The sequence below is a fragment of the Leiobunum rupestre genome, chromosome 7 (assembly GCF_980474605.1).
Source record: "Leiobunum rupestre chromosome 7, qqLeiRupe1.1.hap1, whole genome shotgun sequence".
Lineage (NCBI taxonomy): Eukaryota > Metazoa > Arthropoda > Arachnida > Opiliones > Sclerosomatidae > Leiobunum > Leiobunum rupestre.
This window is the reverse complement of record NC_143390.1, coordinates 38,597,997-38,622,688: the sequence shown is the minus strand read 5'-3', so window position 1 is coordinate 38,622,688 and position 24,692 is coordinate 38,597,997. Positions and strand designations below refer to the sequence as shown.

At 38.3% G+C, this 24,692-nt stretch overlaps 2 protein-coding genes and 1 non-coding gene across 9 annotated transcripts; 1 reads left to right on the top strand and 2 right to left on the bottom strand.

Moving 5' to 3' along the window:
* Positions 1–8,473: 8,473 nt before the first annotated feature.
* On the bottom strand, positions 8,474–8,546 carry TRNAK-CUU (transfer RNA lysine (anticodon CUU)). The gene has a single exon. It is a non-coding gene; the product is annotated as a tRNA-Lys (tRNA).
* An 8,645-nt stretch (positions 8,547–17,191) lies between these two features.
* Positions 17,192–20,730, top strand: Serinc (serine incorporator TMS1). Of its 6 annotated transcripts, none has more exons than XM_090154691.1 (12): positions 17,192–17,421; positions 18,113–18,277; positions 18,345–18,532; positions 18,610–18,692; positions 18,772–18,909; positions 18,990–19,066; positions 19,147–19,243; positions 19,310–19,499; positions 19,568–19,644; positions 19,902–19,934; positions 20,088–20,229; positions 20,313–20,730. In XM_090154691.1, exons 1-12 carry the CDS (start codon positions 17,386–17,388, stop codon positions 20,449–20,451), a joined length of 1,365 nt encoding a protein of 454 aa, XP_090010817.1. In that variant the 5' UTR covers positions 17,192–17,385; the 3' UTR covers positions 20,452–20,730. The 6 variants fall into 6 exon arrangements, with proteins under 6 accessions (XP_090010817.1, XP_090010816.1, XP_090010815.1 ...); XM_090154690.1 differs by having other exon boundaries at positions 20,085–20,229; XM_090154689.1 differs by having other exon boundaries at positions 20,070–20,229.
* Positions 20,731–20,738: 8 nt separating this feature from the next.
* Positions 20,739–24,410, bottom strand: LOC149936225 (zinc finger protein 800). 2 transcript variants are annotated; one of them, XM_090154686.1, is made up of 2 exons: positions 24,038–24,410; positions 20,739–23,680 (listed from the first exon to the last, which is right to left on the bottom strand). In XM_090154686.1, exon 2 carries the CDS (start codon positions 23,652–23,654, stop codon positions 21,294–21,296), a length of 2,361 nt encoding a protein of 786 aa, XP_090010812.1. In that variant the 5' UTR covers positions 23,655–23,680; positions 24,038–24,410; the 3' UTR covers positions 20,739–21,293. The 2 variants fall into 2 exon arrangements, with proteins under 2 accessions (XP_090010812.1, XP_090010813.1); XM_090154687.1 differs by lacking the exon at positions 24,038–24,410 and adding an exon at positions 23,843–23,996.
* Between the last annotated feature and the right edge of the window lie 282 nt (positions 24,411–24,692).

Below are 24,692 nucleotides of genomic sequence, written 5' to 3'. Positions count from 1 at the left end.
GTGTTGTGCTTGTTGCTCGTAGGTCTTAGCCAATACGTTCATCCCTTCCAAGTAATAATTTATACTATGAACCGTTGAAGTTTTTACAATTTAGGAGCAACAAACGCAGCACCCCACACAAGGAGAACGCAACCCGTCAGAAGTCGTGCATTTTCTTGCGTACATTTTTCATATTGTCTTCTCCCCGCCCGTAAAACGTTCGGCGTTAAGGCTCGTCCAATGAAATTTGTACACAACACGGCGTTAGCGTGTTTAAAGGCTAGCTGCGTTCTCCTTGTGTTTGTTGCTCCTAGTTCAAATCAATTTCCTTTAAGATCTATTAGCGGATAGAATAACGTATATTTTTATATTTCTATTCGTTACCCCTGGTAGCTGGCTCGCCTAAAAGTTTCGTTGTTGCGCGGATAAATATTTAGCAAGGCGTATTGGGCTATTTTTTCTTTTGCCAAACTAAACGAAATGTACGACGAAAATCTTCTAAAGAATATAGTTTGTTTAACAAATCTTTATAATTGGTTTATTTTTACAAGATTCCCCGCATACGGTAATAATAGTTTGACTTTATTTCTTTTACGAGCGTTCGCTATAGTTTTAGGAGGGAAAGAGTCTATTTTTACGCCACGGCGTTAGCTTTACGATTCGCCGCGCTTTAGCTGAATATTTACGGTTCATTTGAAAGCGCAGATTTTACCATCTCGTACGCCTGGCGACCAAATGTCGTCTTTTTCGAAATGATTTGGTCCCTTGGGCGAAAATACGCCGTAAAAACAAGACAATTTCAACTCGCTTCCTCGATCGAGCATCAAATCCGAGTTAACAACCATCAAAATAATAAACCTTTGCTACTATAAAATAAGGATAAATTTGGTGGTGTATATACACTTTTTAATACACCGATTGCATTCCTCTGTCAAATTTCCAATTCTTGGAATTTTAAATTTCAAAGAGAAAACTTTTTTAAGGTAATGTTTTCAAACAGCTACGAAAAAACCCGAGTTAGGTACCGGCTGGCGAATATTAATTTTTAAAGAGGAAAGTGCCTTTCAACTTCTAGGTTTGATAGTTTTTTTGGAGAGGGGGATGGAAGGGAAGGGAAGGGAAGGGAAGGGACCCCCCCCTTCCTTCGGGCCTTAACTGCTTCTTAATACCTGCTAAATGAAAAAGTAACTGGGCCGGAAATGAGGCCTTAAAGTATTAAAAACGAAGAGGGAAAAAATGGCGATGAAATAACGCGTTTCTCTTTCTCCCGCTATCATTGGTTTCATAACTGAAAATAATATTTCTTCTCTGGACGCGAAAGTCATTACCGTTAAGTCCCGCCAGATGGCGTTCATCTTAGGCAAATTTCCCGCTTATTAACACTATTCGCTCATTTTTGACTTGGTAGTGTAGTCAAAGGCCGCGTTTGAAGGTGAAGGTAACGGGAAACCATTTTATTTTTCGATCCAGCTATCCTTGATTGTTCAGTCTTATTTCCACTTACATAGTTTCTTACTCAGATGTAATATCTTATCTCGTAAACTCGTTAGGCCTAGCTAGATCTCTCACATCGGTGCTGTTAAGTTTAGTCAAGAATGTACTTATTTTTTAATTGGGGAGAATTACAATGCTGTGCTGGTCCACGGTTTACCCCCATTTCGCCCAAAATAGTTCTCCCAATTCCAATTTCTCCCAATCCCATTTCTCCCAATCCTATTTGTCCCAATCCCATTTGTCCCAAAATAGTTATCCCAAATCCCATTTGTCCCAAAATAGTTATCCCAAATCCCATTTGTCCCAAAATAGTTATCCCAAATCCCATTTGTCCCAAAATTACACTTGGTATAAACATGAATCTAAGTTTTATTTTAACCTACCATAAAAACATATATTACATGAAATAAGTCCAAGTAATTCTTTATATTACTACAATTAGGATATGCCTACTAACCTAATCTAACCTAACCTAACCTAACCTAACCTAACGCCAAGTCAATTCACATATTTCCAAAACGGTATTTTTTTCGACATATCGACTCGTATCGATGAGATCTAAAACCGCGCAATTACCATATATTTGGAAAATAATGATTGGGAGAAAGGGGAATCCAGATTTTTGGGAATATTGATCGTTGGGAGAAATGGGACTCAATTATTTTGGGAAACTTGATCGTTGGGAAAAATGGGAATACATATTTTTGGGTTAAATGAACTCCGGTTCGGAGAAATGGAATTGGGACAAATGGGACACCATGTTTTTGGGAGAACTGATAACTTTGGGAGAAGGTAAAATTGGAATAAATGGTCCACGGGCATCATTATCTAATTTTTGCTTGAATCGCGTCCGGAGACATCAGTTTTAGGGAACCAACTCAGCGTTGCCAACCGCACTATAATTATAGTACATTTCGACAATGCCGTAACTAGCTTTACTTGGGCCCTGTGCAAAGTTCAATTTTTGGCCGGGTTGGCAATTTATTTTATTTAAAAAAATCAAATAAATCGTTTTTATTTATATAATTCGGATTATTTAGTATCATAATTTAACCTAAAAAAATATGTTTTAATTTTTTAATTTTTAAAGACTATTTTGGTACTTAACAAAATAAATTCGGTGGAATCTCAACCCACAGGTAGAATCCAATGCAACATTAGGGGGGAAGCACAAGAAAGACTATATTTAAACCTAAATTATAGCAATTGGCGACGTTTTTCTCTTTCAAAAATACTTTATAAGAATTGATTTAAATCAAGTTGGTTTAATCAGCCAACCCTGATTTTTGGGCCCCTTATTTTTTGGGAAAATTATTAAGACAAACACAGAACGAATTGTGCAAGGAAAATAATTCAGATCTGACATTTTATGGTACAAGTTTGTGAGAATAATGGTGGTTCTATGCTTCACCATTTTAAATTTCAATGTAATGTAATTTTTAACCGAGCCCCAGGTCAATTCAAATTATAGACGGTCATATTTAAATTTCTTTGCGGTTTTTTAATATTTATTGAATTTAGTAAATATTTGATGTTTATTGGCTGAGCGAGGTGTTAGGCTTAAATGATATTCATGATTGATTTTCAAGGGCCACACCGACATTTACCAAAATCTGGGTAAAAATTCAGTAACTCCGCTCGAGTATTTTCGCACTTTTTCAGAACTATTTCGCGAAGGAAACTGGGGGAGGAGATCACTTCCTTGATTATTAGGACACCCTCACATGAATAAATGATTAAATATAGTTAAAATAAAATCTTTAGCTTTGGCTGTACAAAAAATAAAAATGTTTAATACATTATTAAATTTTAAATTATGATTATAAGGAAAGCATGCAACAGAGTGACCTGCATCTCGGGAAACCTCTAAAATTCAAACGACAGCGTTCCACTTTAATAGCCGCCGTCAGTTCCGTTCATTTAGTTTGCTTAAAATTCATTGAAATTTTAAGCATATGAAAAATCTAAGATGATCTTCAGCCAAGTAGAAATTGAATTGCTAAGGTGGTAGTCACGTGATTTTGTGAAGAACTGCAGTGCCATCTATCCTAAGAAATACGAACTATTATTCATTTTATTTTGCTAATGGCGGTTTAAATTTTGATCAATTCGTCTAAATTATATATTTATTAATATTATTTAAAACATTTTGTAATAGAAAAGTGTAAGTTAATTAGCTGCAGTATCTGGAAGAAATATTTTTTTTTCTTTAACGTCGCACGGCCAACTATGAACACGAGTCACCGAATCGAAGTTGGCTGTGAAAAAGTAGTCACGTGATTTTGTTTTCCCATTTTAACAAGTTGGTTAAGACCAAATTTACTTTATAGTTTCGCCTATTCTTGCTCAAATATTTCTTTTTGTAAAATAACCTTGGCCATCTTGTTGAAATGTTGCCTCCCCGCTTTAGCTGTGGATCCGTTTTCTCTCCCACTAATGAGTTTATGAACTCATTCTTAGGCATTGGCTGAACTATTCCAGGGCAACATTTCAACAAGTTGGGCAACCGTAAAGACATTTTATAAAATCAACTATTGTGATGGGGTCTTCCACAAATAAAGCCTTGAGGTTATACTCCCTTTCAAATATTTAAAGGGAATGTAACCTGCAAAGCAATCTTTATGGAAGATCCCTTAATGTTTTTAAATTTCCCTGTACAGTGGCGCCAAACATTTTTAAAGCGAAAGGTGAGAGCGGCCAGAGTTGCAAACGTTGGTGTTCCACACAAAATACCTGAGGTTATATTCCCTTTCAAATATTTGACAATGTTTGAATTTTATATTTTGTCTCAAAGTGGCCCAGTTGATTTTCAGTGACGTCTTAACTTGTAATTTAAAAGGCGGCCAAAAAATGAAACTAGCATTTTAAAACTTTTAAATTCCCTTAAAATAATTGACATTTTCCTAATGGACAAAGAAATTTAAATGTAGACGGTGACTCGCCATATTAAGCTTGAAGAATAATAAAAATGAGGGGGCCTTATTTTCAAATAATATAGACACCACCACAGCTTCGAAAAAAGAATTTTACATATTTGTTTTTAACCTCGTTTATGGGCCCCCCTTTGGCTTCTGGGCTTAGTTACGTCACTGCATTTCGATATTACCTTACGATTTTCTCTATACAATAATTTCAATCGCGTACTATATCGTACGCTTTTTGCGATAATTTTACTATATTTCCGATATTTGTGCGATAATTAAAAAAAAAATTAGAAAGTTCTTTTCTGTTAACTTAGGAACGCCGTTTCCAGTCTGTTATATTACTCCTAGTAGCTAAGAATGGAAATATTATACTCCTTGGAGTGTTTGGTTTCCACCAAAGACTATATATACGCTTCGCTAAATAGACTGGCATGTTCAATGGTTCAACTAGCATACGATAGCAGACGCTGGTCAAAATTTTCCCCGCGCTTCAGCAGTGATACTAATGGCGCCTCTAACGGCTGGTCAAAGGCTTCACCCGTGTTTAGTCTTTGGTTTCCACCTTAGACTCGAAAATACTGCGGACTAATCAAGCGTGTTGTAGGAACGAAATAGGCCGTAGTACTTGGAAGTCACTGTGGGTGACACATGGCGACTAATCAAAGCTGGCCGTACTTTTGGGCTTCGATAATATACTGGCAATGCTGGAACCAATGAGATAACGGGATGATTTTTTTTGGCGGGAAGGAGTTTACTGTTAAATTACGGTACAGGGGTATACAAATCTTTTAGTGTATGTTAAATTACGGTACGGGGGTATACAAATCTTTTAGTGTATGTTAAATTACGGTACGGGGGTATACAAATAAAGATAACGAATGTCGATGCGGGATTTGTCACCTGTCTGGGCTAGGTGGACGCTGGCTTAGGGTACTATGATGATAGGCCTCCGGTGGTATGGTCTCTGTTACTAGGTACACCGGGCTATAAATTCTGACACACTGTTAGAGCACGAGCAGGGATTGCAACACGGAGCTTCTAGTAAAATAAATATAAATATAAATAAATAATTCGTCAGAGTGTGCAATAACTGGTTGCTTCACCGGGGAGTCGGGGTCCGGCTCTTGTAACCCATAAGGGTGGTGGCGCACTGGGAGATGTTAGCTCTGGTCAAATGGTCCTATCTCCACCTCCGACTTCGGTCAGGTAAGGGCTGGAAACTGAGTTTCGGCTCAGGTTAACGGAGAGGGTCCGTGCAAACTGGCCGCCTCGGCGGATTGGGTAGCCTGATGTGGGGTGGCGGGCCTCCGTATGAGGGCACGGCGGTCCTGTTTCCCGGCCTTTTGGAGTCACACCGGGATCTCCGGTGCCAGCTGTGCGGGGTTACTTGGACTGCTGTGTCAAAGGGTTTACTCTTTACCTACGTAGGTAGGGTGTCGGCTGGAGTTGCTACAGCATCCACTCTTAATCCCACTGCTGTGGGACTTGGTCCACCCGTTGCTGCACCTTCTGCTGGGTTGAGTGGCTTGCGTCAAAGGTACGACCATCGGTAGTAGGGTACTACTACCCATGCTGGATTTGTCACCTGTCCGGGCTAGGTGGACGATGGCGTAGGGCACTATGATGATAGGCCTCCGGTGGTATGGCCTCTGTTACTAGGTACACCGGGCTATAAATTCTGAAACACTGGTATAGCCCACAAAGCTTGCACGAACAGGTCACAGTCAGTTTCTCCAGTGATAACGTAAGTGGTTTTTAACTCAACATAGGGAAATCTGGCAGACCAGCTATGTGCGGGTATGGTGTATGAAAAAGCCTGTTCACACTTGTAAGTTAATCGGGTAGCTAAGTTAAGATTTTTTTATAAGTATTGGTAGAAGGCCTAATCTCTAGGGGCTACGCGTTTCATCCCGAGTTATCGCATCTAAGATAAGATAATTTCTTAATTAGAAATATTGGATTTGGGAGTTTCGTTATACACAATACCATTTACAATTTTTCCCCAGAAGAGTTTGATATTTAATAAACGCGTACATTTCTAAGAAATTTTTATTTCGCGAGATGAGTCGCGGGGGAGGTGGAAAAGTATTGAAAATAGATATCGATACGAAAGATTGGAGATTCAGCGAAGAAAAAACGCGGAGAAGAGATAGGCGAAAAAATGACGGAGCGAAACGGTGTGGCGCTGCTCGAATAACAGCTGATGCTAAAGCGAATCGGAAATTGGCCGAGTTGGAAAATCAGTTAGAAAATCTGAACTCATTATTGGAAAAGGAAGTTTGGCAAGATTTGCAGTTCGCGATAAGCAGCCTCCGCCGCCCCGGGGAAAATACGAACGTCCAGGACAAGGAACACGATGATGGCTTCGTTTTAAATCGGAAGAAGATCCCCTTCTCCTCTTATTCCCCTCTGATGCCACCAACGGCGAAGAAGGCTTTATCTTCGCTACCAGGAGAATCCGATTGTACCCAAAAGGAAAAAATAAAAAATCCCTACGCTAATTTATTGATGAAAATTTTAAAAGATCAGGAAGCCTTGGAGGGAGAAGTAATATTACAACCCCGTTACGGAAACAGAAGTGAAATTTTGGAAAATCATCCGGGGGGAAAGAAACATTTAGAAGAGCGAAAATTATTACCCCACGAAAATATACAAAAAATAAAAGAAGAATTTCTAAGTTGGTTTTCCGCCGTGACGGATAATTTTTATTCACAACAAAATTTGCCAGATATAAAAGTTTTTTTTAAAGAAAATGAGTAACTGGATGTATGCAACGTAAGCCCCTAGATTAATTCATATAGAAAACAGAATAGAGAGAGGGTTTAAGTATATTTGTATTGATTTATTAAAGTTTCTTAGACGAAGAGCGTTATCTAACTGGGATGAGCGTTAATACATCCCAAATTGTTTTTTACGGTCCACCTTCCGCCATCTATCTTACGCGAGCATAACTATATCAATATTTAAACCTCGATTGCTTTCCGAACCGCCTGCTGCCATCTATCAGTGCAAATTTTTAACTCCAATTTTTACGAAACTTTTTAGGAGTACGGAACTATTCCACTATTTTAAACACGGTTTATTAAATTAAGCCTAACTAGAAATTTATGCCATATTTTGGAGAATGAGTTTGTGCACAAATCGTTTAAGATTTGATTGAAAATTACAGCTCTGTTTACTATTTCTCTTTATTCATTGCAACACGATGAATGGCGCCACTGACAATAAAACGAATAAAACTTAATGCTAATATTGATAGAAATTAATACGAAATGACAAAAGATCCTTAGGGCTATGGCACGCCAAACCGGACAAAATTCTTACTTCACTCTATTGTATACTTTTCTACTATATCTCATACTTTGGTCTCACAAGCTAGCATACTTTACGCAAACGTTTATACTTCGTACGCGCGAACTATCATACTTGACACTCGCAAACGTTTATACTTCGTACGCGCGAACTATCATACTTGACACTCGAAAACGTTTATACTTCGTAAGCGCGATTTATCATACTTGACACTCGCAAACGTTTATACTTCATACGCGCGAACTATCATACTTGACACTCGTAAACGTTTAAACTTCGTACGCGCGAACTACCATACTTGACCACGGACTTTACGCTAGCTTGTGAGACAAAAGTATGAGATATAGTAGAAAAGTATACAATAGTGTGAAGTAAACATTTTGTCCGGTTTGGCCTGCCATATATGGCCAAAGGACGATGAGGTAATTTAATAGCTGAAATGTTAATATATGAAACTTTTTCTTAGGAACTAAAATGTCTCCAAATTATTTAATCGTAATTTAAAACCCATTTTAAGAAACTATTTAATTTACCTTGGTTTACTGATATTGTGCGCTAATTAAATGTCCGTTTTTATAAATTTTACGAAGAAAGTAAGGTAAAAAATTCCCGTCACCTAAGAACATTAAATAATGATACGAACAAAATCTTTAATTTCAGAGTAATTGAATATAATTTATTTATTTTACTTAGTAACGCTTATAATACAAATTCTATGTTAATTAATGTTATTATTTACTACTTATAAGAGACAAAAATTATAGCGCCCAACGTGGGGCTCGAACCCACGACCCCGAGATTAAGAGTCTCGTGCTCTACCGACTGAGCTAGCCGGGCCATGCATAAAGAGAAATATTTTTCCAGCTGAATCATGCGCCCTAAACCAGGCTAAATGAATTATTATCATTACTAGTCGGTGCCGTCATCTATGTTGCGAAAAAAGTCGGTCTACGGCTGTGGGGTGGGAATAACAAGAGTTGAGGGATTGTTGTAGATAGCTTTCACACCAGCAGCACAAGTTAAAGAAAATTAACACAACAAAAATATTCAAATAAAATGAGTACAAAAAAATAACAAATGGTCATAATGGACCAGAAATAAATTCAACAGATTCTCACCGCTAGAGTCAGATGGCGCCGTGGCAGTGCTGTTCCAGCCAAAAATGAAAAGGTATTTTCCCCCCTTTCCAAAACGTATTTTTGAAGGGTGAAACGCAAGGTTCTTACAAGCGGTGAAACGTACTTTACGTATTTTATGGTGCGTTGAGAGCGCCATCTACTGATTTCAAATTAAAAAGCGCGCGAATTTTAAAAAATAAAGTAGCGCGAAAATTCAAAACATAAAAATGACGGACATTTAATAAAGAAACACGCTACAATTTATGTTTAAAGCAAGAAATTTTATTTTCAGGTACACAGTAGTTATTTTCAGGTACATAATAAACAGTAGTGTTATTTTCAGGTACATATAAACAGTAGTGTTATTTTCGGGTACATACAAAAGTTATTTTCGGGTACATACAAAAGTTATTTTCAGGTACATACAAAAGTTATTTTCAGGTACATACAAAAGTTATTTTCAGGTACATACAAAAGTTATTTTCAGGTACATACAAAAGTTATTTTCAGGTACATACAAAAGTTATTTTCAGGTACATACAAAAGTTATTTTCAGGTACATACAAAAGTTATTTTCAGGTACATACAAAAGTTATTTTCAGGTACATACAAAAGTTATTTTCAGGTACATACAGTTCTTTTCAGGTACATAGAAAAGCTATTTTCATTTACATAGAAAAGTTATTTTCAAGTTATTTATATTTACAAACGAATTATTTACACTACATTAAACCAGAGATATTTACAGGTACAAACAGTTATTATAGGCAAAAAAAAAACATATCAGTTAAAAAACGTATTGTTAGGTCAGTTTAGACATCAAGATGAAGGATAATTTTTGATTTCACTAGTTTTTCGCTCGGCTGCCACTTAAAACAAACCCCGTCCTTTTTCTCTTTACTAATTAACTCTTTAGTTATAAGGAGATAATTAGTCGTTTTTGTGCTTAGTGAATTTCTGTGGTCGTTTTTTATGAGATTTAATTGAGAAAATACTCTTTCAACGTTAGCGCTTGAATGTGGCAATGAAATCAGGGCGTTAGCAAAAAGAGAGAGAGTAGGAAACATTTGATATCCTAAATAATTTTTTGTTTTAGTTACTTCAGACCAAAATTTTTCTAATGTTACGTCTGTATTTCCCAAATTTTTAATCGGATCTAAGTCTGGTAGCATTCGCCATTCTTCATTTAAGGTTTCTAATTTATTTGATTCTACTATGTTTGGAAAGTGTCTAGCTAAAAGAGCGAGACTAGCTACATCGCAAGATACGGCAATATTAGGCTCCAAACAAGAAATTTTGATTAACACTTCATCATCGAATGAAAATCTATCTTTAATCTGAGAACACAGCTCTTCATAAAAATCTGCGACCCTAATATAAAACATATCCAAATCATTCGAACAAATTTTGCCCTCTGAAATCATGATTTCTGCTTTACTTCCTACGTAAATATTTTTAGACGGAAGCCTTTGAAAACGATTTTTTGGGTCAATTTTAGTGACAGGAGTTTGATCAACATATATTTTTTGTAAATAGTTTCTCAGCATAGAAAAATAATTAACTTTAAGTTCAGTGTGTAACTTAGTTATACGTGGCGACTCGCTCTGAAATATTAGATTCATTTTGTTTATATGCCCTAAGGCGTAATCCAGGAAAGCATAATATAATTTATAGATTGGATTTCTAAGTGCGTTTAATATTTTCGCGGTCGAATCAATTTTGTCTTCTAAGACCGCCGATTGAAAAAAAAAGGGATAAGGGCGTTCCACCGCTCTAACATTCTGGAGACAACCGCTCCCAATGACAACCAACGCGTTTGGCATGGTCTTAACAATTTATGAGGCTTAACCCTAACGTATTCTTGAAACTCTTTAAAGTCTGTGATTCGCTTAGCACTATGGCTGAAATACGAATATACATCGCGAGCTAAATGTTCCATAGTTTTAGGCAATTTTAAACAAGCATAGGACGAGCACGTATTAAAGGAGTGGCTTATGCACCCTATAACAAACAAATTTGGGCACTGTTTTTTTAAAAGGGCTTTAACCCCTTCCACGTTTCCCATCATAACTGGAGCATTATCGGCGGCATAGCCAATCATATTTCCTATGGGAATTTCTAATTTACCCAAAAAAGCTAACAATTTGGCCACCAAAGTTTCCGCATCGGCATGCGGTACTTCAATCATTCCTAAAATTAAACCTATCTTGTACCTTCCCAATTTCATTATCAAAAAACCTCACGACAATAGCCATACATTTAATAGAGCCTACATCAGTTGTTTCGTCAAGAATTATAGAGTAGTAATGATTTATTATTTTTAGCCTTAAAATATCAAGGGCCTCATCCCCTATAACACCAACAAGTTTGGTTGTTTTTTCTAGCGCATTTTAGACCTTGCGCTATTTTTGAATCGAGAAAAGCGCTTTGTAGTAACTGGGGTAAATGGAAGGTTGTGTTCCGCTATAAAGCCTGCCAATTTCAATTCAGCCGATCTGATTTGACTTCGTAATGGGTTTTGTTTGCTTTGATTACAAATAGCATCAGCTATGCCTTTCTGCCCTACTTGGGCGCCACGTGCTGACTTGAGATTTTTCACGTGTAAAACCGTACTTTTGTGTCGGTTTATATGGTTAATATTACCATGAAACTGCTTATTGCAGGGTATACAAAATGAACAATTGTTTTTTTCTACTAGCCATTCTTCATTTCCCTTAAGTCATTCTCTTCTGAACTTAGCAGAATTCAACTCACTTTTCTTCTTTGAAGATTTTTGAAATGATGGTTTGTGGGTCTGGTTTTCTATATCAGAGCCGGATTCAGCTGATTTTTCCCTTGTCCCGGTAGAATTTCCTCTTGAAAATCATCTTTGGAATTCGACTTTGGTTCTGAGTTAATTGACATTTCTGGGGTCCACTGATTTTAATTTTGGAGTCGACAATACAAATTTCGTCACCAGTTTTGAATTTGCGTTTCGGCGCTGGGTGTCCATCCACATCGTTGTCCTCTTTTCTTTTGCTACAACCGCTACTGGTCCTGGATACTGGTTTGGGACCTAGCACTTTGTCGTTGGGCTTACTTTTTATAATCAAAAACTTATCCATAACTAAACTTCTTAACCTAAACTGCGGCAAAAATACATCGGCAACACGGAGAATTAACTACTCCTAGAATTTTTTATAAATTAAAGTTTTAATAGCACGTAAGATCTTCTAACTCTTTTCGAAAACATGACTGATGAATATAATGAAACTTATATGCTTATATAGGATTGTAGGAAATTTGACTTGCCCCCCCCCTGGGGGGGGGGGGAGAAGTCAACAGTGTCAAAACTCAAGGCAGGAAATTACTTGCTGGGTATGTGCTAGAATTCACTAGAATTACGATGAAGCGCGGTAGAATAATGGCCGAGGGGGGGGGGGGGCAGTTAAACTTCAATAAGAGATAACACTTTCTTTTTGTATGATTCTTTTCTCTGCTTTCCCCATTCCACTACCGGATATTAACTGACCTCCGACTGATAAGCTTTAAACCCCACTGCAAATATTACAGGTGTTGGTTTTTGTAATGGTACCACTTAAACCACGGTAACCACCTACTGTGAAACTATTACTATTTTTGAAAAAAAAAGGGGGATATATTTAGGGCATTTCAATGGTTTATTACTCTTTTCGAGAGTTTCATATTTCAATATTTTATTATTTATATACGAAAATTTTCAAAATGTATTAAAAACCATTGTATTTTGGCACTGAAAAAATGAAAACGTAATAAATACGTTAAAAAAATTCCAAAACGTATTTTGGTACTTCAAATTTCAAAACGCACTAAAAAAGTACAATTGTACCGTCCGGAACAACACTGCGCCGTGGGTACTGAACTGTCAGGGGGGGTGGGCAGAATAACATAGTGTGGGGTGCGTAGAGCCATAGACTAAGAAACCTTTCTTAGGCTATGGTAGAGCCTTCACACCAAGCGCGCCAAGGGAAAAAAATATATATATACACAAAAAAAACCAGTGACAAAGCGAGAAAAAAAAAAGAATAATGAAAATGCACAATATAACTATAAAACACGACCGAAAGGGGTTCTCAGATCCGAATGGAACGTCAGAGTATGACGCCGGTGGCAGCGACGACCTCGGCGAAGCCCGCGTGAACCACCTTGAGGACCCCATCCAAAGAAACCGGTAGATGCCTCTTGTGGAGGGCCGAGTGTAGGCGCAGCCGTGGTGCAAGCTGGTCGGGGCAGTCGAAGAGAATGTGTTCCACAGTGTCAACAGCACCGCACTTCGAACAACTGTCTGTGGGAGACAGGTTGAATCGAAAAAGTAGCGTCTTTGTCGGAAGGCGGTTGCAGCCGAGACGCGCCAAAAGAGTGTCATCGTGTCGCGTAAGCTGTAGACGCATGATTTCGTGTGAACCCGGGTTCGGCTTCGCGCGATAGAGAGCATACGCGGACGCACGAGTCCTCCAGGAATCAGCCCAAGTAGTGGTCCGGACCTTGCTGCACACTGACTTCAGTTCGGAGAGCGTCGCGGGGAGAAAGAAATCCACCTTAGATGGCCGCGGAAGACCGTTGACTCCCGCAAGTCCATCCGCCGTTTCGTTGCCCTCCACTCCTATGAGCCGGGCACCACAGTAGAGTCACCGAGTAAGGGTACTTGTCGCAGAGATCGTGAATTGCCGTGACCACCGACCATGGGAAAACTACTACACAGTCTACACTGGGTGGCGCTGTATGCACCGAAATTTTTTGGCGCGACCGTATTGAAGCGAAGTTCTATAGGCTTATATTACCAGTCCTGTACTACAGGACCTGTAGTAGTTTTCCCATGCAATGATGCACGGCAGACTTGTAAATAGTGTATATTTTGAAGAGAGTCCACTGGACCAGGACCCCTCCGCCGATCTATTTTTTCGACGAGTTCAGGACTCTTCCCTCTTTCTTCGCCCCCCCCCCCCTCGTTTAAATTTATATGTTCTTTTATCTCTCTTCATTCCTCCATATTATATTCGAAAATGAATGGCACCTAACCAGGCAAAGCCTGAAAAAAATTTATTGTAATTATAACAGAGACAGTCAGTAATCGAAGTTTATATATTTTCATATATAATCGTGATCGGGTAAATTGAAATGCTCGTAAATATTATCACAATTAATTTAACCATGAAAGTCTTTATTCCAAACCCATAGAGCTTATTTTTTTTCTACCTTTATTCATTTTAATAAAGCAAAATTTTGGTCTTCAATGGCACTGTTACAATTACTGTGCCTAATGTAATACAGAGCAAGACTATTAATTATGGACTAATAATTTCCATATTTCGTTATTCTTAGACTAACGAAGTATGGAAATTATTCCCCACACGGGCCTTACCTGTTTAAGTTAGAAGAGGTTTTTCCCTGGCAGGCCCAAGATTTCAAAATTTTTCATTGGTCATTGTCAATTTCTATAGGCCTCATGTGCACCATAAGCCTATCAACCCTAAGTTTGAATCGAAAGGCAGTGTTGGTTCTCTCTCTGACGCGATCCCCGTTTGGGCCCGTAACTTTGGGCCCTTGATTTCTCAGCAACCACTGAGTCCACAGTTACGATAATAAAGGGCAGGGGTGAGGCTGCTATTATGCCCTGTGCCATATTGTTTATTTCAAAATTTATGTTACGGTTTTCTCTTTTTAATGGCGGTTTTCCATTTTCCTTTTTATAACGGTCGAATAAAAATACTTTCTGTCGATATCATCTTGTAGTCTATGTTATCTTCAAAGGGAACGTATACACCTTTTTGTTGATTTTTTTTTGAGGAGTCATGCATGATCCTTGATTTTACCCCTTAAAACAGCATTCTCCATATACTCCGGACAAAGATTCCCCACCGAGAGTCTGAGGTATTGGCGGACGAACAAGACTCGTGGCCTGTGGCCAAGAAGAGGCTTCCAATGCCCTGTCTAGACGTATTGTCTAGAATCAATGCTCTCAAAGCAGTACTGTCTTTGCAACTTTGTGTAGTCTGTTTACGGAGTGGGAAGATGGTCTGCATTTTGGAGCAGCGTTAAAATATATCGAGATTGTCTTTATATATATTTTTGTAGGCACTAGGAGGTTTTCCGTAATTTAGATGAGAAAAGTGAGGTTGTATTTTTGGGGGAGAGAGTTCCAAACTGGGATTGTTCGGTTGGCAAAGTGGAGCTTTCGGAGGGCAGTTCAAGCTCGAGGAATAAATAGTAGTCCTGGTAAAAAAATCATGTTCTTGTAAGTTGTAAATGGTTTGTACCAGAAAGGATGGGGAAAAGTTCACCCATGTCATTAGTAGTGTGACCGTGACGTTTATGAAGCGATGGGCTAGAGTGGAATTTACTGCGGTCGGCGGCAGATTTATCTTTTAATTTGGGGACCAGTTTTTAAGTTTATTGATTTGTCTGTTAAGGTAACACCCCTTGCAGTGGCGCCGATCCCATGGGGGCGGCGGGGCCGAAGCCCCCATTGGGAAAAATCAATGGGGGCAGAGCCCCCATTGGTAAAACCGCCAATGTTAAAGACATAGAAATCTCATAGATAACTAGAATGCTGCCGTGTAACTGGCAAATGGGCCAAACGCCGTGGCAGACGATAGCCAGATCTCAGCCAATCAGAGCTCAAAGAGTGGTTCTGCCAAGAATTTAATGTCACCAGAGAGAATGACGTCACCTATCTCCCGCTATAGTAGCGGATCCAAGGAGGATTATTATCCTCCTTGGCGAAACCACTCTACGGCCTCTCATTGGCTGAAGGTTCAAGGCGAACTGGCGTCAAGCTCGGCCGTAGGCGGCAGCATTCTAGTTACCTATGAGATTTCTATGATTAAAGACCATTTACTTTTATGCATCCGTAGCAAGAAAGTGTTGCCAGCAGCCGCATTCCAAGTTTATTAGTGAGCTTCGGCCCCCATTAGGAAAAAAAGTGATCGGCGCCACTGACCCCTTGTCCCCTTTGGAATGGGGGCACCAACGGGAGAGTTTCGTTTGGCCGACTTCTCATTTGGCCGACCACAAAATACACGTTACGCCGACTGTCCATTTGGCCGACTGCACATTTGTCCGACTGAGAAGTCGGTCATATGGACAGTCGGCCAAATGGACTGCTCATTTGACCGACTGAACATTTGTCCGACTGTCCATTTGGCCGACTGAGAATTCGGCCAAATGGGCAGTCGGCCAAATGGACAGTGCATTAGACCGACTGCTCATTTTTCCGACTACTCATTTAGCCGACTGCTCGTTTGGCCGACTGCTCGTTTGGCCGACTGCTCGTTTGGCCGACTACTCGTTTGGCCGACTACTCATTTGGCCGACTACTCATTTCGCCGACTGCCCATATGTCATTTAGACGATACTAGGTGCGTTTGGATAGGTACTGTCCTCTAGGTCGCGTTTTAGAAGGCCCAGCTTGGTTATAAAGAACGGGGCTGGGGGGCGCCGGTCCGGCCCCCCAGCGCTCGAGCGAAGTGAGTGCGCGGCGCCGTCTGGCGCCAATACTTAGAATACATTGCCCGTTCTATAAGTCAACCTAACACTAAAGACATAGATAAGGACAGGCTATAGTATAAGAGTCAGTGAAATGAGCAGTCGGTCAAATGAGCAGTCGTTCAAATGAGCAGTCGTTCAAATGAGCAGTCGGCCAAATGAGCAGTCGGTCAAATGAGTAGTCGGCCAAACGAGCAGTCGGCCAAACGAGCAGTCGGTCAAACGAGCTGTTGGCCAAACGAGCAGTCGGTCAAATGAGTAGTCGGACAAATGAGCAGTCGGTCAAACGGGCTGCTCATTTGGCCGACCAGAATTTCAGCTAAAAGAGTAGTCGGCCAAATGAGTAGTCGGCCTAATGAGTAGTCGGCCATATGGTCTGCTCATTTGGCCGACCGAAAAGTCGACCAAATGAGCTGTCGGCCAAATGGGCATTCGGACATATGAGCAGTCGGCCAAATGAAAAGTCGGTCAAATGAGGAGTCGGCCAAATGCGGAGTCGGCCAAATGCACCCCACCCGCACCAACTCCCGATGTTTTCGTTTGTTCAAGGATCCTATATGTTAGAAGCATAGATATAAGAAATGTATATAAAGGTCTAGATAAATTTCGGGGCGTCTAAGCCTAACATAAAATACGGAATTGACACCTAGCAGAGACCATAGAGGAATTGGAGCGAGATGGATGACGTTGAAAACGGATTCGGGCAACACCCGTAACCCGTACAGTCAAATTTTATATGTCTATGGAAACATGCTCTAGAGTTTTCCCTTTGGCGTTGCTATTGGTCCGCGATAAACAGCTGAAGCCCCACAACTACCAATAAGAGAGCTACGCTACAATGTAATATTTTAGGGAAATCCTTTGTTGTTTCACAATTCGCAATCACGAGTGAGACCAGTGAGACTAAGGAGAAATACGGAAGCCAATGACGTAGTTTCCAACGTCTTACGGTCTTTTGTACAAAATTTTTTTAATAAAGCAAGTCGTTTTAATTTTAAAGAATTTGTAGGTCAATAAAATTGAAGTAAAGTCTCCCCGAATTACAATACAAAAATATGGGAGCAGTTTTGGGACTTTGTACAGTAGGCCAGGTGAATATTTGTTATTAAATGTTTTATTAGCCTTGGTTTGAACATTAATCAGAACTTCAGAAGTGTATAATGAATCTCGGAGTGAGAGAGAGATGTCTCATTATCGTAGATTGCTAATGTTGTTTGGTAGGAAAATTATCTTCCTAGATTTTCAATGATTTTACCATTTTAGGACCTTATGTTTTGTAATGAAAAATTGTGGTTTCCTGAAATTATGACATGGGGGAAATATTGTTTATTAAAATGCAAATATATCTACACCATATACTTGTTACATTTTACGTGATCAGGTGGAGTACTAGTGTACTACTCTCAGTATATTTTGCGTTTTATGCTTTGGAGATTTGGTCGGAAAGATATATATAATATAATTCTGGTATAATCTTATACATTACCTGATTTTATCATCACCACTTGATTTGACTTTAAAATTAGACTATACACTCTTTTATATTCTTATTTGTGAGAGCTGCCATTTTATTACAGGTCTGATTTCAAATAGCGCATGCAAGGCCGCTTCACGCTGTCAAGTACACGTGACGTCTCGAGCTGACGAGATCGTGCAGGCGCCCTTGCCTGTACTATTTTAAATTAGGCCTGTAATGAAATGGCCGACTTCATAAAAGAGTGTATATGTTATAAATTTTTAGTTAAGGTTAATTCTATAACAGAATCATATGCAAAATTATAGCTGGCCTGTTGCTGTGGTAGCGCAGCATGCAGTCTCTGTTGTTCAGCGTGTCCATCATGCAAAAATTCTACATCAACGAGAATAATGTATGCCATAATGCTACTTCTAACCACGATAGTAGCCTGCATTATGCTTTCACCGTCTCTTGAAAATCAGCTAAAAAAAGTAATTTAATTAATTATTCCATCAGGGTTAATGTGATTTAAACCAAAGTTCTTTTACCCTGTATTAGGTACCATTTTGTGATGGTGTAAGTTCAATACCTGGTGTCAGTAGTGTAACTCTAGACTGTCAAAAGGCAGTTGGTTACTTGGCAGTCTATAGAGTATGTTTTGCTCTGACGTTATTTTTCCTGCTGTTCTCTGTGCTGATGATAGGAGTTAAATCCACTAAAGATCCGAGGGGTGGCATTCAAAATGGGTATGCATTTTTTTTCATTGCAGTGGTTTTTTTATTACGAGGAATTTGTGCTAATCTTATCTTAATTGCAATTTTAGATTCTGGGCCATAAAATATTTGATTTTAATTGGTACCATGATTGGAGCTTTCTTCATTCCTGAGGGAAATACGTTTGGAACTGGTGGGAATAAAAATATACTTAAAATTACTTATTTTAAATAAATACTGTCTCTTGACTGGTCTATTATTATCTCTTATAGTTTGGATGTATTTTGGTTTGATTGGAGGATTTTGTTTCATTCTGATACAACTGGTTTTGATCATTGACTTTGCTCACAGCTGGGCTGAAAGCTGGGTTGGAAAATACGAGGAAACACAGTCTAAGGGCTGGCATTGTGGTTAGTTCTTGCATTGCTAATACTATTTTGGAAGGATGTATTAGATGTTATGGTATAACTCAATAATGTTTTACTTTCAGCGCTGCTGTCATTTACGTTTCTGTTGTATGGCATCGCTATTGCAGCTGTTACTCTTTTCTTTGTCTATTACACTAGCGTAAGATTTCAGCAAATACCTGTATTCAATGCAATTAGCTTTAAGTTTTGTAATTTATAATTCTGATATTTTTAATGAAGGGAGGAACTTGTGCTCTTCAGAAGTTTTTCATCAGTTTTAACTTGATCCTTTGCGTTATTTTTTCTGTTCTGTCAATATTGCCAAAAGTTCAAGAAGGTTGCTTTTAAATTTGCAGTTATATTGAAAGTATACAAAAAATTTACCAATTTCTGGAAATTGCAGCTCAACCTAGATCGGGACTTTTACAATCGTCAGTCGTTACACTTTACACTTTCTACCTAACCTGGTCTGCTATGAACAACTCTTCTGATAATGAATGCAAACCCCATATTTGGCAAACTTCTGGGAAAGGCTTTGATGGCCAGAGCATAGTCAGTTTGGTCATTTGGTTCGCATGCATCTTGTATTCTAGGTACACGAGTTCAAAAATTTGTTCTTTTACCTAACAAATTTCCTAATTGTAGTTGTTTTTATATTCAGTATTCGAACATCCACAAACAGTCAAGTTAGCAAATTGACAATGTCAGAAAAGATCTTGGTGAAAGATAATGGAGCTGGTATGATTATTTTTGACAATTTTCGTTAGCACAATGAGCTTTTTTGCAATGGTTTCTTGTGTTTTAGTTGGCAGATATGTTAACTTATCAAGGTTTAAATTATTTTGCATGAGCAAACATTATTATCATTAGCATACATCCCCTAACTCCTTTTTCCTATTGTAGCTTTCTTATCAGTTCTTAAACTATTGAATTTAACATTATAGTTCTTAAAATACTGAAGTATTTTCTTCCACTCCTTTTACCTTAATTTCCAGCAAAAGGAGCGACTCGTCTCGTTGAAGGGGAAGGTACGTTACTTTAACACGTTTTCCGCATTTTTCTGCCAACTAAAACACATTTTTCGTTTTGGTTTAAAAATTTTACCTATTTTGTTTTTGCTGAAGTGTAGGCCTATTAAATGTTATATTCTACAAAAAAACTAGAGTACAATTCTATAGCAGAGGGTTCTGGTGGTACGGACGCAGAGGCCAATAATGTTTGGGATAATGAGGATGATGGAGTTGCATACAGCTGGTCATTCTTTCACCTCATGTTTGCCCTGGCATCTCTGTATGTCATGATGACACTCACAAATTGGTACCAGTGAGTATAACCTTTATAACCAATTTGGCGGGATGCTGCTTTTTGTTTGATTTGGCTCAAATCATTTCTTTGAAAATCAATAGGCCCGATGATAAATCTGATGATTTGATTAGCAATCACTCTTCAATGTGGGTGAAAATAATTTCGAGTTGGCTCTGTATTCTCCTCTACATTTGGTCCATGGTGGCCCCCATCTTGTTACCAGATCGTGATTTTAGTTAATTTATTTGTGTCACTCCTTTAATGTAGTGTTAAGGTTTAGATTCACATTAAGCATGTGGCTTAAAAGTAAAAACTTTATTAGGCAGATGTCCTTGTGCAAGTCATTGATGTATAAATTTTTTTTTGCGCTTTAAAGTTGTGAAGAGATGTATAATTTTAATACTTTTTGGGGTACTTGGATTCCCTGTAGCCCTTTTTTAATTTTTCCTGTAGAATATTTCAAAATATACTGAAATTACATGTAAAAATATGTCCTATTTAAATAAAATGGTAACCTCATCCTTTATTCATTTTTATACATCGGATACAAATATTTATGGCATTTAACTTAATTTGAAATAATATTCTTAACTTTTTACATTCGTTTTCTATCAGGAAAAAACAGCTTGTTTCAAAAGAAATTACAATAATTTTCCAGTTTAAAAATTGCAATACACGTACTGAAAATATTATGAAACATCCTATAAAAGCTAGGATGTGGTATTAATTCACTTTTTAAAAATAGTTCTAGTGTCCCTTAAACTAGTTTTTTTTTACATAATTCTTCTGTATAGAGAATTGAACATGTACATCACACTCGGCCCTTGTCTACTTGAATACCAATTTTTGTGTAGCAATTTACAATATATAAAAAATTTCATGAAGAAATGGGAGATTATTTTAACAAAAACAAACATTTTTGTTAAGTTGTTGAATAATTATAAAATCATTTAAAAAAAATAGGAAAAGAGAAATGAAAACAAGCATTGATACATTTAAGAATAATGTTTCAGAAGTATAATTTAAATCACACAACTCATGGAAAGTAAGAAAAAACTAAACAAAGGGTCAGGGTAAAATGTTTAGGGTTGAGATGATTCGTTAATGATTTTCTTCTGGTAGGTTCCAGATCGTGTAACCAGGGTGGTTAAACCCTTCAGTGTGTTGTTAGAAGAGTTTTCTTCCTTGACCGTCAATACTGAACACAGTATTGGAGAATCAGTATTTGATCTAGACGCGTTGATTTTATCTTGATAAGCCTGTTGCTCTAAAAGATTTGCGAGTCTATCTTCTTCATTGTGATTCATCTGGGTTAAGAAATCTTTCCTTATTAAAGTGGTTATTATTGGTTTGGTTGTGGTTCCCATCCTGGCATTGTGCTGTTTGATATTAATGTCCATTTCTTCCGCGCATTCATTCTTGCAATCATCTGGCTCAAGATCTGGTATTACAGTTTCATTTGTTGAACTCCCCATGGTGAAAATATCTTGTATTTCTTTCTTGATAAAAACTTGAGTTGATGCTTGCATTCTCGATGTCAGTGTTTGAATAGTGGTGGACAATGACTTGCCAGATGTTGGACTAGACTTCAGCTTAGTTGGTCGAATAATAGGTTCCACCGTACTAGATGGTTTCCTAACTACAGTATCTTTTGATGTGTTCACTACACTTTGTATGGAACTAAGTCTGTGTATTTGATCAATCATGTTCTCTACTTTTTTTGAAGGCACTTGAGTATGATTTTTTTCAATGTGAGTTTTCAAATCTGCACGATCGAAAGATCTATAGTTACACAGGCGACACTGGTATCTGGTCCAGCCCACATGGGTGGCAACGTGACGGCGCAGATTCGATATGCTAGAGAACTTTCTGCAACACTTCAAACAAGAGTTCCTCTTAGCATTCATAAATACTAGCAATCTTCTTTCTATAGCAGCTGGTAAGCCAGCAGATTCTGTGGGAACCGATTTATCTTTGTTCGTAGTGACAGATTCGACACAGTTGGCTGATCGCCACTTTAAAGACTGACTATCTACAAAGTCCTTGTTTTCTTTCTTATTTGTGATCCTTTTTGGTCTGGTGGCGATTGAGCCACTCGAACCAGGAGCGCTATTAGTAACTAGTACTGAACGAGTAGGCAATTTCTTGTTGGTAACAAAAGATGTTTTCTTGCAAATGCATTCATCTTGAAATGGGGAGTAATATCTTCGACATTGCCCGCACCGTTTTGATCCAGGCATGACTGATGGTTTGATAGGCTTATTACCAGTTTGATTGGCCTTGGCCTTAAGGCAAGCTTTTTCGTGGCTTATTTGAGAAGATTTACGGTCAAAAGATCTTTGACAAATACGACATTTATGCCAATGGGACTTGGAAGCCTTTGAGACAGTTTTGCATTCTTTTCCATGAGAATTACCATTTACTTTCTTATAATAGGCTTTTCTTCTGATGGTATCTTTCAATTTCTCTACTTGTTGATTGCTCTTTTTATGATTAGACATCAAGTGTCGTTTAACGCTTTGAATCTTTAGAAAGGTTGTGTTGCAGATTGGACAAGGGAAGTGTAAACGCTTGGTAGCATGAACTATGGTCATATGAGAGTAGAGGCTTTTGATTGCTGAGAACTTTATATTGCATCTCAAGCAAATCATCTTCTTACTATCACAGTCATCACGATTGGCCAGTGGATTATCCTTCGTGGCTGTTGCAGCTTTGTTTACATTGATTTTCTTTTGTGGTAATTTATCTTCAGGCTCTATTTTCTTTAATTGTACTGCACAAGGTTTGGTATGGTCATCTTTTACTATCTTTGAAGGAATTGCAAGATCCCTCTTTGTTATGGCTTGTAATTTTACATTTGGATTGCTACTAATAGGATGCAGAGAAATCATTTGTCCCTTAGGCGCAAACGGAGCGTTTCTAGTGATTCCTGCAAACTTATTAGGTGGATTTTGCTTCTTAGGTTCAAATATCTTTGGAGAAGACAAAGGAACTTCAGGAACTTTAAATTCTGTCTCATTTTCCTGATCATTCTCAATTATTTCCTCATCACTCGGGTCTTGTTCTTCATCAGACACACCAAGGGGTTCTATGACTACAATCTTTTCTTCATCAGTGAGTTCGGTTCGAAACTCTGAAGTTAATCCTTTCTTCTCTTTGCAATAGAATCTTTTATGGGCCAATAAGTTTGCAAGACACCGAAACAGGTTGCTGCATATTTTACATTCATAAATTATGTTACACTCATTGAGAAGGACATCTTTGACTTCTCGAGTACCATCTTTTAGTGCTCCAATAATCTGTTTCACATTTTTTGCTCCAAGATTAATTGGACAATGTAAAATAGAATGATCTTCAATTGGTTCTTGGGGTTTGTCATTTACTGAAGCATTAAGTATCAGTTCTTTAGCCTTTTCTGAACCACCTCTTTGTGTCGGTTCCATTTTTTTAAATATTTTGTCTCTAATTACTGAAATGGAGACAAAAGCTTATGTTAATTAGAGAAGAGTTATTGAAAATTAACAAGATAAGTTCCTAATTCCAAAAAAATGAAATGAAGCCCCAAATAACTTGTTGCAAAGTATTTTAATTATTTGGATCACCAAGTGGGCCTTCAAACGCCAAGCAATACCTAATTGCTAAAAGTAAAATCCCAATTCACACAGTGGGGTCAGTATATCAGCAAGATACACCATTCTTGGTATCAGTGAAATGACCCATGGCCTTTTCTTGGCCACTAGGTCATTGACTTCCAAGGGTCCAACTACACTCGGCGACATGAATGTTTAAAGCTAAGTCCTTATGAAAGCGACAAAAAGTACTTAACTCGTTCCGGAATGGTCGTTCGAGAATCGGAGGGTCACCGCTATCCGTCAGTCACCAAGCTAGAGCACGTTGTTGATATTACGTTTCGGAGGTCGAGCGTTCCCTTTGCTTTATGCTGATCAAAATGAAAACCTGATACGGAACGGATTTCTGTCGCCTTCTTTAAACATACTTATATTTTTCAAAAAACCTTAACTACAATCTTCTTGAGTTCAGTGTCCCCGAAGTGGCATGAAATTGGGACCACCCGTTTAGGGGTTGACCATCACGGCGAACGAACGCGGGCTGAAGTTCCTGACGACCACCGACCGAACGCAGCACGGTATTCTTCTGGTACTTTTTCAAGGCCGAAAACACCCCAAATTATAGTGACCAAACTACTAGTCAGTGTTCAACCAAGGATACTGCCGCCGATGTATTTCTATGATTCTATCAAGCACGGTGAAACAAACCACGGAATACCTTTGTGGAGACGCACCCCTTTAATCATATAATAACGTAAACATGCTTCTCTTAAAAGCGCTGCACATAATGGTGAATCAGTGCGCCCTGATAGTTTAATTGCTTATTCAAAATTGTAGTATAACATATCATCGAGATCGAAATTTAAAATGAAAATTGCAAAAATTAAATAATTAAAGTTGGTTGTATATAAA